General features: G+C 41.7%; 1 protein-coding gene across 1 annotated transcript in view; it reads right to left on the bottom strand.

Annotated features, from left to right (window-relative positions):
- The window catches only part of LOC310794154 (TLC domain-containing protein 4-B-like), a 29,091-nt gene extending 14,601 nt beyond the window's left edge, over positions 1–14,490 (bottom strand). Inside the window, exons 1-2 of the mRNA XM_083656062.1 lie at positions 14,355–14,490; positions 1,958–2,127 (exon numbers count right to left, since the gene is read on the bottom strand). Coding sequence (XP_083512188.1) covers positions 1,958–2,112 — 155 coding nt within the window. The 5' untranslated portion in view covers positions 2,113–2,127; positions 14,355–14,490. The remainder of the gene's footprint in view (positions 1–1,957; positions 2,128–14,354) is intronic.
- Between the last annotated feature and the right edge of the window lie 4,857 nt (positions 14,491–19,347).

Genomic DNA, 19,347 nt, shown 5'->3' on the forward strand with positions numbered 1-19,347 from the left:
CAACACATGCATGCGGCCACAACACACTCATGCTGACGGTGGCCGGTGAAAAGTGTCCTCTGCATTTAACCCATCCAGGCATGTCCTTACCTCCGGGGGGCAGGCCAGGAGCAGTGGTCGCTTTCTCGTACAGCGCCCGGGGACCAACTTCGGGTGTTGTCGTCACTGGTCAGATGACGATGACGATCTGATCTTCTGCATGTTTTTAGAGGGGGGGGGTTATATATACGGAGGAACCCCCTGGGGGAGCACGGGGAGAACATGCAAACTCCACACAGAGAGAAAGGCCCTTACGACGAGATACCCCACCCGGGCAGTAGGCACTGAAGATATGGGGGGGAACACAACCACAGCGCCCACAGTGTCCCAGGCGAGAATCGAACTCAGGACCTTCTGACTGTGAGGCGACAGCTCTACCACTGAGCCACCGTGCTCAGGAGGAGGAGAGGGGGGGGGCGAGGTGGGTGGGAGATGTGGTGGGTTGGGGGGTGGGCGCTCTGGCAGAGGGGTCAAACCTGGCGTAGAACGCGTTGAGTTCGTCCGGCAGGGTGGGTGACGCGTTGGGGTTTTGCTGTTGTTTTTCCCCTTTGAAGTCTGTGGCAGCGTGGAGTCCTCTCCACAGGTGTCTGGGGTTGTTGGAGTCCAGTTTCGCCTCCAGCTGCCTGCCGTATTCTCTCCGCGTTTTTTTGATTGTGGCTCGAAGGGCGTATCTCGTCTGCTTGTATTGTTCTGGCATCCCGGACTTGAAGGCGGTGGTCCGGGCGTGAAGTGCAGCCCGGACATCACAGTTGATCCAGGGTTTCTGGTTTGGCATTGTTTTAACTGTTTTTGTGGGGACTATATCCTCGGTGCATTTCCTTATGAAACATGACACCGTTTCAGCATATTCTTCCATATTTTGGTCATGGGTTTCATCCACTTTCTGTAGTAAAACATCTAAAAGCAAAAATCTTATCAGATGGGGGACCCTGGAGAAAATCTTATCAGATGAGGGGCCGTGGTCTAATTTGTGTCAGTTTAAGGGTCCTTGACGTGAAAAAGTTTGGGAACCACTGCTCTAGGCTATAGCTAATTTCCTCAAATTGTATTAATGCTTTATTAAGGTTATGCATAATTAAGGGTGTGGCTGCTTTGAGAGACAGGTGGCTAGCCAATGGCTGTCTGCTGGGCGTCAGCTCCTCCCCAGCTCCACACTCATCCAAATATGCTCACTTCTGGGCTAAAAAAAATTAAAAAGAAAACGGTCCACAAACCAATGGGTGACATCACGGTGGCTATGTCCATATTTTATAGTCTATGCATTAGGGGTGCAACAACACTGCAAGGGTGCAACACTGCTGAACAGTGCAAGTCTTCTACAAGGATATCATGATAAATTAAAACTGAGTTGAAAAAAGACGAAATATGTTAAAAAGAACATTGTCATAAATTGAAAAAAAAAAAAAAAAAAACTGAATGTGAATATATATATACACACATACAGTATATATATATATACAGTATATATACATATAGTATATATATATATATATATATATATATACACACAGTATATATATATATATATATACACACACACACACACACAGTATATATAATATATATATATATACATATACACACACACACACACACACACACACACACACAGTGTATATATATATATATATATATATATATATATATATATATATATATATATATATATATATATATATATATATATATAACATGTATTTTAAACAAGGAAACCATTACCATACTGTGAATTTTGTGAACCGTTACACCCCTACTATGCCTAACTCTCCCCCCCTCTCCCCTCTTTCCCTTCCTCCTCCTTTCTTTCTCTCTCTCTCTCTCTTGTACATTCCCATGAAAAAGTAACATTTTGTTTGTGATGATGATCTACAGGGCATCACCATCATCACCACCATCACCACCATTCTCATCTGCTCACCTTGAGTTCCACTCCACCTTCTGCTTGTCGCTGAGGCCAAGGAAGCCGGAGCTGACACGTGTGGACACCCAGGGGCTGAATCTGTGGAAGAGCCACTGGAAGGAGAGAAAACTGGTCACCGAGATGGTGAGGATCAGCTGGCTGAATGGGTCCATGGCCACCCAACCCCACTGTGGGAGAGACAGAGGGAGGGACAGGGGGAGAAAGAATAGAGAGGAAGTCACACATGCTGCTCATCTATTTTAGCTTCACCCACAGACTTTTACTAAAGTCAGTGTATCCAGATTCCAGAAAATGTTCAGGATCAGACTCTTTCAATTTCAAACTCTTCAAATTTCAACACAAGGTTCCAATGATAGACATGGAAAGGAGTCGAGTCGCTATCAGTGAGTACGTTTACCCACTGAATCACACAACGGACCAACCAAACCAGAGTGGTACAGTAGCTAGTACTGTAGTATTGTGTGTAGTATTCTAGTATTTGTGGTGACCTATAGCTAACACCGAGTCAGAAATGTCACACCTGCCAACGCTGGCCAATGTTTAACTCAGCTCCAGTAGAACTCTCACTAAGCTTCACTAGAGGAAGTGGAGAAAACAAATATTTTGACAATGATTGGTCAGTAACTCTACTGATCCATCAGCGACTTTACTTACCCAAACATGGTTCAGAGTCTCTATTCTATACGGGGGAAAATCTAATCAGCTGAAAAATGATTGAAGATGAATGTTGATATTTACTAGCATCTGTGTTTCTGCCTAGGCAAGACAGTCATTGAATACTTTTCTTTTGTGAACATAAGAAACTCATTCTTCTCAACCTGCAAATGATCTGTCAACCTTTCAGGCTGTTAATAACCTGAGGATCAAAGAGACACACAGTTCTTTAGTGAACACCTTCTCACCTGTTGGATTGTTTAAAAAAGATCTACCTCTATGCAATCTATGCACTCTATACATTGTCTCTATCTGTTGGACCAGAAATGCTAACTGATTTACTGAAATACCCTATAGTTGTTAATGTTGCACTTGCACCATCATGGCCAACAGTATAACACTGTACTTGTAGTGAGCTGCACCCAAGTGTGAAGGTGTCAAACTGTCCATCTGGAGCAGTGTGTTAGGTAAAAAGAGGACACTGGTGTAAATGTGTCAAACTGTCCATCTGGAGCAGTGTGTTGGGTAGAACCATATGAAATCAGTTTTATTTTTTTCCAAATTCTTGTTATTTTCCCCCAAATTCAGTTTTTTCCATTTAAATTTTAATTTAGGCGTTATATTAGGAGTGATATTTTTCCTTTTTTTGATGACTTGGCTCTCTCAGACAGACTCTTCGACATGTTTTTCAAGGTGAAAACTAAGTTGTGACGTGCATTAAGGGTCCCATGCAAGACCGACCCCCCTCTCAAAACACCCCAATCGAAAACTGAATCATTTCTCTCTAGGCCTATTTTACAATTGTGAAATCATTTAGGTTACTACGATCATTAGATCTACTTCTTATTTTGATAATTAGGCCTAGGCTACTTTGATCAATTTCAGCCAAATTATGGACATTTCTGCAATATTCCAAGTTTTACAGTTGATCCCATTTTTATTACCAAATTCCATGATTCCGTCCGTTTTTTCCGTTTTGCGGAAATCATGTGTGATTTAGTGCTTTACATGATTTAGTGCTTTACATGCCCCATCAAAGTCACTGCCAAAACATAAATGTTACACTATTTACAAGTAAAGGCCTACTGTAAATAACCATGTTACACTAACATAACAACCATGTTACACTATTTACAAGTAAGATATCCAAACTCTATTCTCATATCTAGTCCATATCTAGTCTTGTATCACACTATTGATATAAAATAAATGATATATTTCCCAGCCCTACACTATACCCTTTGCTGGTGTAACACTGTAAGTTTCCCCACTGTGGGATTAATAAAGGATCATCTTATCTTATTGTCACGATCAGATACAAAACCTGGACCCAAATGCACGACTCAAGAGACAAGTTTCCAAAGTAAAAAGTCTTTACTCAAAACAAAAATCCAACAAACAAAACAGGCAAAATTCCAAAGGTGTAACTGAGGCAGAAAATACAGATCAAGGTCAAAATACGAATGCTATGGAGCTGAGCTGTTTCTGGGTGGATGGCAATTACAATCTGGCAGAGAGCTGGTGGAATGGACATGAAGATATACTAGGGCGCTGATTAGGGAATGAGGAGCAGGTGAGTGGGGATGATTGGCACAGAGTTATGACACTAATAACAGAGTATGAACAATAAGACTGAATGAATGAGGAATGAATAACTGAATGCAAAATAGTAACATAATAAAGAATGATACTACAAAACTATGACACTTAACTTTTATGCCTTCAAGAACCTTTCAAAGTGTGTATACAAACCGGATGTGTGTAGACTAGAGCAATAGAGATAGATATCTACCATAAAACAACTGTTTTTTAAATATTTGTACATACTCAACAACGCTACAAGGTACAGTGCGTCCTCCCAAGGTGTGTGTGTTTGCTAGGACTCTGACCCAGGAGACCTCTGTGCTGAAGTGGTGGCACTACAACACCACCATGATACACACACACACACACACACACACACACACACACACACACACACACACACACACACACACACACACACACACACACACACACACACACACACACACACACACACACACACAGCTGTAATATTTGATTACTATCCGAGTGAGCTAGTTCAATCACTGTGGTTTACAATCAAATCGATACAGCATAGTATTGCGATATTTTGTGGGCAATATATCGTATCGTATCAAATGCCAAGTATCGTGATATTTTATTATACAAATTTACAAAATGTCAAGTGCATGCAAACGTCTGCTTAACAATCCCATTTTGCAGCAAATAAAAATGATTGAAGTGAGATGAACAGACTATAAACTTTATCTCATTAGATAAAACAAATGTTGACAAAGTTTTTTTCCTTTGGGGACATAATTTGCAGTTGAAAAAAGGTAATAAATCACAATATCGCAATACTAGCATATCGAAATACTATCGTATTGTGACTTTGACTTAAGTATCATGATAATAATAATAGACACACCAACTGATTCAATTTCATAATAGTAGACACCAGCTGATTCAATTTAAAGTTGCTCATCGTCTTCATTATTCTAAGCATAAGTTGCACAAGTTCTTCCCCTCTGTCTGACCACTGTGTGACAGGTGTCAGGTGTCAGAGGGCACTCTGTCTCATGCCTTCTGGTTCTGCCCTTCACTGACGGGATTCTGGGCCAAGATATTTGACTGGTACTCTAAGGCCTACAAAATAACTCTTCAGCCGGAGGCAGAACTCGCAATCTTCGGCTGCTCGGAGACCTCTCTGGGCTTCCCTACAGCTGTGCAACAGTCTCTGATACTGGGGACAACTGTTGCCAAAAATCTAATTCTGAAAGAATGGAAGTCCCCCTCTTCACCTTCTTTCCAAATGTGGTTGACGGACATGATCTCTGTTATAAGGATGGAGAGGCTCAAATCTCTGAGAACCAACTCACTTAAAAAGTTTCTAACTATTTGGGACCTGTTTCTAGCCTACCTCGACGAGGTTGGGTGACTTGCCTAGCTGGTTCCTGTTGGATGAATTGCGTGGGACCCCATGCGTGACATCTCTTACAAGTACATAAGCACCCTATATGGATGGTAGCAGCACATTATAATAACTGTCAACATTATATATGTATGTTTTTCTTTCTTTTACTTTCCTGTGTCGGATTTTTAGATTTGATTGATTTTATTGATTTTGCACTGTAAAGACAATACATGCCAAGTGTATTTCACCTGGAGGGGAAATTAATAAAATACAATACATATCAGTGCTTGGAGAGGTAAGAAACCCTGGAAGGGCTTATCGAGAACCTCACCAAGTAGAAAAAATATATATATATATATATATTTCTAAAAAATATATATATTATAACCAAGGAGATAGTACAAGTAATAATACATAGATAGTACAAAATAAAAAATAAAATAAAACAAAATAAACAAACTTATTTGAGCAATACATCAAAAGAAATAAAAATTACAATGGCAACAGATTTTTTTTTAGCACAATTCCATTGAGGACAGATGTTCTTTTAGTTTTCTTTTGTAGACTGGTAAGGAGGGTGAGCTGTCCCCAGGTGGATGTAGTTGTTCCATAAGATAACACCTTTGTATTTGATGGATAACTGCCCTCTGGTGGTACGACAAAGTGGAAGATGCAGGAACTTAGATTGTCTAGTAGATCTGGAGTGAATGTTTGAATTTTTAAGAAAATAATGTTGAAAATAATATGGAAGTGTGTGACCCTGATACTGAACCTTGAAAAGAAAAGTACATGTTTCCACAATGTTTATGTTATAAACAGTCAATATTTTTAATTTAGAAAATAAGGGGGCAGATGTGACTGTGGACTTGGAACTAGTGGCTATTCTAATAAAACGTTTCTGAATTAAATGGAGTTTATGTAGGTATGTAGGATAAGTGCTGGCCCATACAATATTGCAATAAGTTAGGTATGGATATACAAGACTATAATATAACATTAATATGCCAGATCTGTTGAGGTATTTGTGGACTTTTCTGATAATTCCCACAGATTTAGACATTTTTTTTGACACCAAATCAATGTGTTCTTTCCAGGAGCATTTTTCGTCAACAATTACCCCCAAGAAGCAAGTGGAATATACTCTTTGGATTTCTATTCCTTCAATAAATACTTTAGCATCATCAAATTTCTTCCTGCCAGCAAAGATTATATAATTAGTTTTCTTTACGTTTAAAGACAATTTGTTTAATTGAAACCATTTTGAATAGGCAAGGAGTCCAGAGTTAGCTTCAGTAATGAGGGTTTTAAAGTGCTTATGGGAAAGAGCTTGTTCTGAGCTTGTTCGTTTGTTTTGTTCGAATTTAAAATAAAAAACATGTAAAAAAAGTATCATGTCAATATCGTATCATGGGGCATCTGGTGATTCCCATTCCTAATACGAGGGATCAGCCGAGCAGCAGCATTTTGGTAAACAAACCGGGTCACTGGGTGGCAACAGCAATGGAACCCTATGGAGCCTGAGATTTGGGAGGCTTGAATGTCTGACTCTAGCCAGCTGACTCTGTTTACATTTTAAAAACTGTGACAGTTCACACAACTTTAACACGACATGCATATATTATTATACATCAAACTCTTGAGCTAATTCTGCTCTCACTCAGAATGTCAAAATATAAGCGATGTGATGTATAGTTTTTGAGATATTAACGTTTGTCCACATTTCTGGGTGGCAAGTGACGTCACGCTGATTCATCCTATAGCTGACATAAAGATAAAGAAACTCACTCGACAGTTAGCTGTATCTTACAAGTACCCAGATAGCCTGTGTATGTCTATGAGCCCTTGATCATTAGCTAATAAGAATAAAAATGATGTATTCATTTGACAAAGGATAAGTAACCAGGTGATCTCTTCTTGGAATGCTGTCATGCATGCAAGAGAGCATGTCGGTGGTAGAATGCATTGTGTGAACAAGATGGTCTGCATGCCATCTACTGCAGCCAGAGTGGAAGTCCACACTGCTCAGAGAGAGAGAGGGAGAGAGAGAGAGACAGAGAAAGAGAGAGAGAGAGAAGTGTGTGTGTGTCTGTGTGTGTGTGTGTGTGTGTGTGTGTGTGTGTGTGTGTGTGTGTGTGTGTGTGTGTGTGTGTGTGTGTGTTCAGTTCCACTGGGCTATTTGCATATGGGCTGATTTGACGGTGGCTTAGGGTAAGGCCAAGCTAGGCCAACAGTTAACTTAACAGCATACATCTCTGAAGCAATAGGATAAGATAAGATAAGAATACTTTAATGTCCTTGTAGGAAAATTTGTTCTGTACGACCCCGTCTTGCAGTTGCACAGAAGAGAAAATCATAGGTACTGTAATAGGCTACATAGGTTAGGCTACACAGTTTACAGCAGTGATACTCAACCTGAGAGACTCTAGAGCTGTGATTCCCACCCAGAGGTACGCGTCCCCCTAGTGGTACTTGAGAGCTAGCCTGGGTAAACCCATCCCCCACGTGACCTGCTCTCAGACCTGTTCTAGTCACTAGTGACTGGGAACTGAGAGAGCAGGTCACGTGGGGGCTGGGTTTACCTAGGCTACTTGAGAGCAGCTTGCACAGGGTAGATGGAAAGATTTGGGATTGCAATTTATTTCCAAAATTATTAAAAAATATATATTCAAAGCCCATTGTTAAAATGGTTTGTGCATGACGCAACTAGCACCCCCGGCAGGTGTTAATTGTTACCCTACTCTGTGAAGAGGTCAACTAGCTAGCAGACGGATAAGTGGCTCAAACGTCCAGTTGCTATCACTCCGGAAGAGGCCAAGCCCAAACACCGGCAGCTCAGTAAAAAATACATTTTGTATGGATTTATTTGTACGTCTGCGGATCCATCGCTGCCACATTGTTTTCTTTGCGGAGCAAAGAATGTGCATGAGTGATGGGGTACTATTGGCAAAACAGCTCAAGGGGTACATAAGACAAAAAAGGTTGGGAACCACTCCTCTAGAGCCACATGTGGCTCCTTTATGGGTAGTTGTGGCTCTTTTACTTCCTACTTTAAATAAATAAATAAATAAATAAATAAATAAATAAATAAATAAATAAATAAATAAATAAATAAATAAATAAATAAATGGGAGGAAAGGGACTTTTTTGGATTGTGGCTCTTACAAAGATTTTTTTTGTCAATGTGGATCCTGTGTAGGGCAAGGTTGCGTACCACTGCTTTACACATCACGCACACACAGTAACATATTGCACAACCCTCATGGTCAACATCTACATGATGTTAGTGTTGAGAAGCTTAATGGACATAGGTAGGAATTAATGTTTTTTTTAATCAGTTTTTTCACATTATATCACAGGTCCAACAGAAAAATAAAACTCAAACAAATCTTACCATTTAAATAATATCAGTCTCCTGGCCAGGAGAAAGCAGAAGGCCAACATGCTAATTTCCCACCTACTAACTAAGTTGGACGTCCAGAGGTGCCACACCAAACAGTGCAATGAATGGAGACGGCTCTACAACTTTCTCAAATATCTTGGAAAAGGTCTCAAAGATGTTTTGCGAGAATGTGTGAAGCTTCAGACATGTCCAAAACATAATATAATGCAACATAGTAGCCAGAGCCTGTCTGCAGCGATCACATGTGGGATCTATGTCGGCATTGATCTTACAGGCAATGCACACCAGATATGTTACGGTTGCTTTGTGGATCCGGTAAAACTGCCGGATCGACTCTCGCCCATGTTAATAGATGGGTGATGCATGCGGTACGGAAAAATGACGCAGCTGTTCTATTTTTGTCGGAGTGTTGGTCTGTTCGCAGCCGTACCGGAGCCGTACCGCATCTGTTCCGGAGACGGTGTACATTAACCCTTAGAAAGTCTGGCTTTAGTCCAGTGCAGACGATGTACAATCTTCAATTAGATAACAGCATGCCTAAGACATATAGAGGAGGAAAAAATACCCTTAATTATTTTGTGCCAAGTGTCTTCTGAGATTGATTCCTCTAAATCTGTTTCCCATTTATTTTTTAAGGTCAAAATGCATCAAATTGTATGAGTTGAGTACTTCATAAATTATGCTTATAGCCCGCTTTTTGACCAATTTACAGATTGAGTCTCAGTTAACATAGAAGTGGGATGACATGATGGATATTGGATAACAGTCTGAGTTTGAGATTACAAAGTCCCAGAGCTGCAAGTACTTATAAAAGTGTGATCTAGGAATATCACATTTCTGCGCTAACTGTTCAAAGGAGGCGAAATTGCCACACCCCTTTAGACCAGATACTGAAAGCCTCATCCATCACTGATGGGATAAACAAGTGTTGTTTTGTAATTGGGGCATGTGATAAGAAGAATCTCCTAATAAACTGATTCCAGATTTTGATTGAGTGTACAATAACCAGGTAACTTCGAAGTTAAGCTAGAAATGGGCTGTGTGAATGGCAATTTAGCACACAATAAGGCTGCTAGAGAGGTGGACCCAACAGACAGTCCAGAGTTATCCAGTCAGGGACAGTGTTATCGTCCATCATCCAAATATAATAATGCTCTTATGTTGGCCGCCCAGTAATAATACATACAATTTGGGAGCGCCATTCCTCCCATTGTACGAGGCCTCTGCAGTATACCTTCTTGATTCTGGGTGTTTTTTTGTTCCAAATAAAAGTTGATAGACTACCTGATTACCTGATTATTTCGTTTGGAAAATAAAGATTTTGTTACAAAGACCGGAAGACACTGGAATATATACAAGAATTTAGGCAGTACGTTCATCTTTACCGTATTAATTCTTCCACCTAGAGAAAGAGGAAGCGGGTCCCAACGCTCAATATCCCTCCTCAGATTAGTTAATACAAGTTGGTAGTTGGCTGCATATAAATGTTTATGGTTGTGTGTAGGAATGAATGTTTATAACGGTTCGATCATAAAGATACATTCCTGTTGAGCCCCCAGTCCGAGGGAGTGCCTACAAACTCCCGTAAAGAGCCGTTAACCAATGCCACAGTCGTTTACTGACGACAATCCCCCACTTTCATAACAGTCTGTACCAGACGAGCGCTCTGTGATTTCAACTGTACCGTCAATTTACCATACCACAACCACACTGTAATATCTTATACTCTCTAGTCTCTAATACTGCATGGTAAAATAGTAACATGAACTTCTGCTCGACTCCATAAACTCTAAGTCTATGTAAAAAAATGCATCTAATGTTGAAGTCTAGAACAGAGACTTTCAACATGGACCCTCCCAGTTGAATATATCAGAGATTTTCTATATGACTAAAGATACGGCACCGCAGGCTCCGCCAATAGTAAGAAATGGTACTAGCATAGCATAGCAAGTCTCCTAAATGGTCACCTCTCCATGAAGTGTTGTGGCAGAGAGTCTGGTGACGCAGGGTTTAGTGCTGATCTAGCAAGCTAACTTGAGCTAGAGATCGTGAGTTCCCAAACTCCACACAAACCACACATATAAACACAAAGCTGCCCCTTGTTAGGTCAATATAGTTGTAACTAAGATATTTGATTTAAAAAATAATTTTTCCAACCACAGATTTAGCTAATATATCAACGAACTCTCGTGAGAAACCAAATCTCGCGAGTTTGTTGCTGAGACTGAGACAGGTCTTGAACAAATTAAATGTTCTCCTGATCTGTCTGTCTGAAAAATACCATTTTAATGTCAGAATGTTCAGAAGATATGTGGCTCGGAAAATGGGCAGAATATTTACTTTGATGACTATGGGGGCGAAAGAATCTGTCATAATCTGAGATCACGTTCACTTCTCCCATTGACTCCAATAGACTCAGACCTGCTGAAAGTCTCCTAAGTGGGCGTGTCCATGGAAAACCATGGACAAAACCTACGTGACACGAACACAGGAAGTGACTTGAAGTTGAAGTGTCTTGCTTTGATATCCCATTGTCTTTGATTATATCAATATGAACCCGTCCCCGAGGTACTTCTAAGAGCAGACCTGAGTGATGGATACATTGTGGATAACCACCGGCCTAAGGTCACTCACTGCGTTCGGGTCAAACACCAGCTCCTCAGTCTTCTTCACCTTCAGCAGCACAAGATGGTCAGTGTCACACCATTGCACAAATCTCTCACAGTGGTAAGCTGAGGAAGTGCTGTCTCTGTGCATTAGGCCAAGGACGGCTGCTGAGAATTTAATTTAATTTAATTTAATGATATAGTTCTCAGGGTGGATTCTTATACAGATGTGCAGCATTATCTTCCAGCCCAAACACACACCTCCCAACACCTCCCATTCCCTCCCAGGCTCGCAAAAACCTCAGTGGATATTGAGTGGATTCCCGCTGGGTCATTCTCAGGTCATAGATTCATGAGAAAACTGCTCTTAGTGATATGAATCTATATCTGTCTTGGCTCTGGCCCTACAAAGAAATGCTCCAAGACAGAGAGTGCAGTGCACACTTCCCTGAATACACCAGTGGACTGAACAGACCACTCCACATTCCGCCCTATCCTTTGGCCTACCTAGAATGCATTAGTGGCCATCAGTAGCTTTATGTGGCAGCATGGCTGTAGGGCAGAAAGAGTATTTTGTTGTAAGAGCCACTTGAAGAAGAGAGTGAACATGGTGGGATGGAGATTGAATAGATATCTGGGTATATAGGCAAGTGAGTCAAAGACCTTCAGCCATGCTTGCAAAGGAGGGGAGGGGGCATTCTTGAAACACACCACATTGTTTTTATTGTACACACACACACACACACACACACACACACACACACACACACACACACACACACACACACACACACACACACACACACACACACACGTGTGTCCTGTATGGCTGCATACGCGAGGAGCCTGTTGCCAAGGGCAAACGGCCACTGAGGTCGACTCAAACATATGGAACGGAAACAGCTGAGGCACAATGGAGAACACAGCAGCGCTAGTGTACATAGCTTTTCTGACAGCTCATTAGGGCTGGGCGATATGGAGAAAAACAAATATCACAATATTTTCGGCCGCAATACCTCAATATCGATATTCTAACACTGTTGTAGGGATGACTTTGGTGCTTGCACTAAATATTTACATGATGAGACTTTTGATAAATAATACGTGGGTAAAGGCAAATAATAGAACTGGTAAGTTCAGAAAATTAAATCACTTTCCTGTAATGTAAGACAACACAAGTTATGCTATATCACGATATTATACAATATCCAAAATCTATAATATCTAGTCTCATGTCATGATATTGATATATCTTATGTTGCCCAGCCCTTTTTATTACAAGCCTAATTCTGTGAGTCTTTAGTGTGCCTATGGTAAACACGTATCTTCTTCTATATATATATATATTAAAAGGGAGCAAGTGGTCATTGGGCATTGTTTGTTTCAATTAAATTGTGCCTGGCCACAGCGATTCAGGGATAAAGAGCACCTGTGCAGGTGACCTGACGGAGCCAGATTTTTTAATTAATTGATTGCCCTAATTACCTAATGACGTGATGTCATCAGTGATGATGTCATCAGTTATGTCAGTCATCAGTGATGATGTCATCAGTGATGTCATAGAGCAGGCGAGCTGCGAGCTGCGTATGCAACGGCGCAGGGGGCGAGCTGCAGGGGGGGGGGGGGGGCGAGGCAGCGAGCCTAGGAATCGAACACGCGACGCGAGATTGCTAGTTGATTCTAAAGCCCATACAATAAGAGTCAGTGGAGCCAAGTTGATCTGATCATAAATATCTGTTTTGAAATGAAAGCGAAAGGGCAGATTGTGAAGATGTCAACAAGGAAGGAATCAAAAGAAGCTTGTGGAGGTAAAAGAAAACACACCTCGTCACATGAGTGATTCCTGATATACCTGTTCAGGTTTTTATCAGACTGGTTTTCAGATGCCCACGCAGGCTAGTTCAAGGCAGTGATGTATAGTGGTTAAAAAAAACAAAAAAACATCCTCCAATCAATAGTCACCATACGGCATCACTACCACAATAAACAGAAAGCAGGTGTATTTTCAGAAACACATTGCTTTCCAATCCTCATTTTGCTACACCAGTTTCATATGAACTAGCCTATGATGTATTTTGAATTTACATCTGGTAGATTAGATAAATATCAGAATGAAATGTGGTGGGTACAATATCCTGCAATAAGGTAAACAGAGGTGAGTTTACCTTCAGCTACCCCCCAGATTTAAGAGCAATAATCACATCTCTACTGATTGGTTATTGTATCATAGTTTTAAACAGCATAATGTTATGGAATGACCTTAACAGAGATTTCTCCATTTGGACAGAGTGGTATTTACAAAACAATGGCATGTGAGGGGGGGGGCGCCTCTAGGGCTATTTCTTGGTAATGATGTGTGTGCTGGACTGTGTTGGACTGAAACAGGTTTCTGGTTGTATAGGTTATTTGGCAAGTCCATCTATGCCTAATGTTTTTGTAGGTAACGTTAGCGTTAAAATGCGCTTGCGTCAGACGACTAGGGAGTCGTTTTCAACCAGCGAGGAAATGATAGCCTACGAAAATAACTTAGGCGCATCATCATTAGATCACATTTCAGAAATCCTGGAATACTTAAACGTGCTATTCCACGAAATATCTCGCTGGGGGTTTACACCAAAATCAAAATGCGATATGAACAGCACATGCGAGACTAGCCCTCGCCGCATTGCCTGGCCAGCTGCTATTGCAATGCTGTGTGAAAATAACACTGTCGTCTTTCTGTCTACAGCCATGCATGTGGAAAAAGAAAGAAAGAAACCCCCAATCGTCAAAATATAAGAATACGGCTAGACTTACCTTAAGACGTTCATTAAGACGCGCCTGGCTCTCAACTGGTTATGGTTTGGATGGTCGGTCGAAAGCCATATGAGTCCATGCAAGCTCTGCTAGCCCAAGCCATGTTGAGTCATTTTTGGATAAACAAGACAGCCCGCCGCCGCCTCCACCTAAACACACATGCTTGCAGGGAACGGGCTGGAGCCCCGTGCACCGTTTGCAGTGTTTACTAATAACCGCATCCAACGCAACACACGCATAATTGCAGCGGTACGGATCACGCAGCTCGACGCTCGATTATGAGATGAATGATGGAGAGGGGTAACTGTAGGTCAGCGCTGAGCTCTCTCTCTGTCTGTCTGTCTCTCCCCTCTCTCTCGCTCACTCTTGACTATAGGGACCCATAGAGATCGAATTGCAGCTGAATTCTTAAAGACACACACACACGCACACGCACACGCACACGCACACGCACACGCACACGCACACGCACACGCACACGCACACGCACACACACACACACACACACACACACACACACACACACACACACACACACACACACACACACACACACACACACACACACACACACACACACACACACACACACAGTGGTCTGCTCAGGCAAGAGTCAATTGTGCCTATTTATAGCCACAAGGCTAGTCTTGTTGAACTGCTCCAGGATAAATCAGGCAAAAAGCAAACTGCAGCCAAGTCCCACTAGTCTTCTAAATGAATAATATAAGAACTAATTGGGCTTTTAATCTATAGCTACATTAACTTTGATCATCAACCCATTTGTACATGTTGTCTAGCCTGTGTGAATATTTGCCACAAATAGTCACTACACTGTTCTTGGCCTTGGGATTAATCATTTGTCCAAAGGGACCTGATAAGGATGAATGTGTAAAATGTATGGAAGATGGAGTTGGGAGATACTTCCTGAAATGTCCTGGCTATTCAGTGAAATGTTTTATTGGCTTGACATAAAAATGAAAAATCTCAAACAAAACATTGTGAGTTGGTGAGTTTTGCCTGGTTTATTGTTTATTAAAAAAAGGATGGTATATATAGGTAGATAGGCTGCGTAGGCACTACCAGCCGTCTGTAAACTCTCATGGATTTGGGGATTCTCCAGATGGATGAGAAGCTTCATTGTTATGCCACAGTGTGTAGACTCTATGGAATAATGATTCCACTATAGGCTTTTGACATTGGTATTTGTGACATCACACAATCAATCAACAGTGGACTCACCATTGACAAAGACAATCTGAACGTTGTCTCATCCTCAAATCAGAATTCATCCCAACCCCCAGTATACCCTTTACCACTTTACCACTGTTGGAAATCATTAACTCAGAAATATGCAAGGACAGGTTGACAAAGTTTCTGAGAATCACCACATGTCCAACAGACTCAACAAACATCCATAGGGTTATGAGCAGAGACAGTGCAAACAGTCTGTAGGAAAGGCCCTCTCATACCGACTGATGAGACCATGCCTGGGAACACCCGGATTCAAGCCAGCAACGCAATGATGATGTCACTGCAGTGTGTCATCATGGCAGGTGCACCTGTGATGTCATAGTTGTTGTGAGGATGTCATTGATGATGTCAGAGTTGCTCCTGTGATGTCATCGGTGATGTCAGAGTTTCTCCTGTGTTGTCACCGATGATGTCATACATCCCAACAGGGGCGGACTGGGATCATAATTCAGGCCGGGCATTAGATACCAAGCAGGCCAGGCCGATACGGGCCGACGCGCGTGCCGGCGTCCGAAGGGCGGCGGCGAAAAATTTGGGGCGTTTGAAGCTCAATTTGGGCCGCTTGAAGCCCAATTTGGGCCGTTTGAAGCCAGATTTGGGTCGTTTAAAGCCAGATTTGGGCTGTTCGAAGCCCGATTTGGGCCGTTTGAAGCCCAATTTGGGCCGTTTGAAGCCCAATTTGGGCCAAGTCCAATTTTACAATGAGATGCACCCACTTTAAACCTGAATAAAGTAATAAAACCACTAGTAAACCAGTAGGCGGCGCCTGGCCTGCTGTTCAGTGAGTGGCCTGGCCTGGCTTGCAAAAAAAAAAAAAAAAAAAAAAAGGCCAGGCCAGGCCAGGCCACCGGGCATTTGCCCGACGTGCCCGATTATGCAGTCCGCCACTGCATCCCAAGTATAAAGAAGCATACTCTCTCTGCCCACTAGCTCCACTCTCCCACCATCTCTCTCCCCGATTCTCTGTTCCACTGCCACGTACTTAACCTGCTGCCTTACTTCTACCTGTGATACTTCAATAAAGCTTGAAAGACATCTCCGTGGTTCTGATCGATCACCTGTGGCGAGTTCCGACCTAAATAATCCAGCATAAAAGTAAGCGGAAGCTATACAACTTCCCTACACACTTATTACTGAACAAGCTGTACATGTGTACTGGTGTACATTTGATGAAATTCCTTTGGTCAGGATTCAAGGACATTCTGCCAGTTAGATGCTGGAATTCTTTTTGGTGTATGTGGCTGATAAGTTTGTGTAGCTGCGTTAGCCTTCAGAGGTAGATCATGTCAGCAAATGTAAATGTCAGCAAAATGCCTCCTTACATGACCTTAAAACAGCTCATCACACCACACCTTAATCATGTGTTTTCTTTATGTATCACATCATGATCATAAAGATACCAAGAAACCTACTGACATTACAGGGACCCGGTGACATCACAGTTTATGTAGGCTACAGTACGAGACTCACTAGGAAAACTTCATTCAACAAAGCTGTTTAAAATGTTTGTGGAATGTGACTTGGTAATATTTCCTTTTGAGTCTTGCACACCTGCAGAAATCAAAAATACAGTTTAAGCTGTATATAAAAAGCAATAGGCCTACAACAATGAAAACAAGATAAAACAATAAAGCAATAAACAATGTAGGTCCTACATAATTTGTAAATGTGCATTTAATTCACTTACAGTCTGCAGAAGGGAAGTGTGTAAAAACACATGTGCATTTATTATTTGTTCACTGTATCACTATACATCATTAGAACAACAAATTATAAAAAGTGTGCAGGAGAGCCCATGGTATATAGGATTTCATCACCAGTGTAAAACAAACATTAAATATGATGAAAAAACTGTTATTTATAGGCTATATAACTTTAAATGGGTCAAGAATATACCATTGTGGAATTATTTGGATCCCCATTAGTTGAAAGCATAGGCTACTGTCCAGAGAAAGTTCCCTCTGCTGGACCAGTGGTGGAACTAAATGGGGCCATAGTTTGTCAAATAAAAAGTCAGAGGAAATACAATTGATCAAAGGTTAGCATGAAAATATTTGACAAACCCATAAACATAGTCCACCGGCACCTACTACGACCATATCGGAAAGATTTAGGTTAGCTTAGTCTATCAACAACATGGACTGGCGGGAGAATGTCACTTATGCGACTAGTTGTGCCCATTCTTTTATGATTTATAACTTATAGTGCCACAGTTTTATCACAAACTGCACTTTCTTGACTTGCAAAGTTATCGTACCACGTGGCACAATTCAAACGGGATCATCAAAGAGTCACGTCTCTCTCCATTCACCACCACTATTCATATTTTTTCAGACGCTGGTACGCTGAGAGAGGCAGGAAGTGACGTTTACTTTGGCTCTCGATTTTACAACGAATTTCAACGTAACTAGTCTGGGCACCTTCCACCCCGCTTTTTGTCATGGGGGCGTAAACCCCGGACCCAGAATTAACACCGGATGGCAATGCGCCTAACAACGTCTTTGTTGCCGTTAGCTTGACGCGGTGATGTTACCTAAACTAGCGTCTGATCAAAACAAAGCTAGCGTTACATAAAACAAAACGTTTATGCAATATGGCATCTCCGCCACCACCGCCTGACACACCGGTCAAAACGGTGAAAGAGGATTCTGATACTTGGGTCAAATTGTCAAGTTAACGTGAAAGTTGACGAGCTAGAAACGCTGCCATCCGGTCTAGGGCGGGCTCTAGGCGGGAACCAGTAGGGTGACAAAATCAATTGTGGGCGGGAGCCAGGCTCTTTCTCGCCGAGAAGAGCCTGGTGACGCGAGGTTAAACGTAACAGCCACTGACAGCCGTGACAGCGAATCAGAATGAAGTAAAAGGCTAGTCGAGGTCGACAGTGGGAGAAGAAGCTGAAGCATTGAAGCTGAGAATTCTGTTACTGTCATGTGTGTTCCCACTGACTTCGGACCAACCAATAGCTACTTGTCTGCACAGCATATAAATAGGTCCCGGTGTGTCTATGAAAGTGAGTAAGGGTGTCATCTTTAATCTAGAAGACTACTTCTATTTACCGTAGAGTCGACTCGTATTGCTATGCTCGAACACACCGAGGAACGTAATTTGAATTGACAAGTTGCACAATTGTTTACATTTTCCAATCACAGCGTTATAGTCGCAATGCACCATGGGTCAGATATGCAAGACGAGGTAGGCGTGTCAAAACAAAAATCTTGCTCTACATTTATTCGCCTGTAAATAAATTGTAGACGCATCAGAGCAGGTGGTGATTCATTATCATTCGTACAATTAATAAATCCATCCTGCTGACAGAAGACTAGTCAAATTGCGCAGTGTGCGCCGGGTAGGGTACGCTGTATAAACTGACAGAGAAATATCAATCATTGGAGCCCACAACGATCGGACCAGTCAGAACAGCAAGTCAAACTGAGGTTTATCCCCTCCTCAAAATAGGCTAGGATCTTCACATCTAGGTTCATAATAAAATGAGTTGTTGTGATGCTGAATGGTCGCTGTCCAGCTGTACCGACTTCTACCACATGGAGGAGCCATATGCCTATGTTCTTTGGCCTAACTGGAAGGTTTGGGATGGATAAATCCAAAGGAGATCGTTTTAATGCATTATTAGATACATTATATCCCTGTAAATCCATGGTGATATAGATTGTTCTCTTTTTCAATTCTATTCTGGTTGTTGGTTGTCATTCTAGCCATCTAATCAGTGAATATTTTATGCCAG

Source organism: Poromitra crassiceps, assembly GCF_964638095.1.
Source record: "Poromitra crassiceps genome assembly, chromosome: 2".
NCBI classification, from domain to species: Eukaryota; Metazoa; Chordata; class Actinopteri; order Beryciformes; family Melamphaidae; genus Poromitra; species Poromitra crassiceps.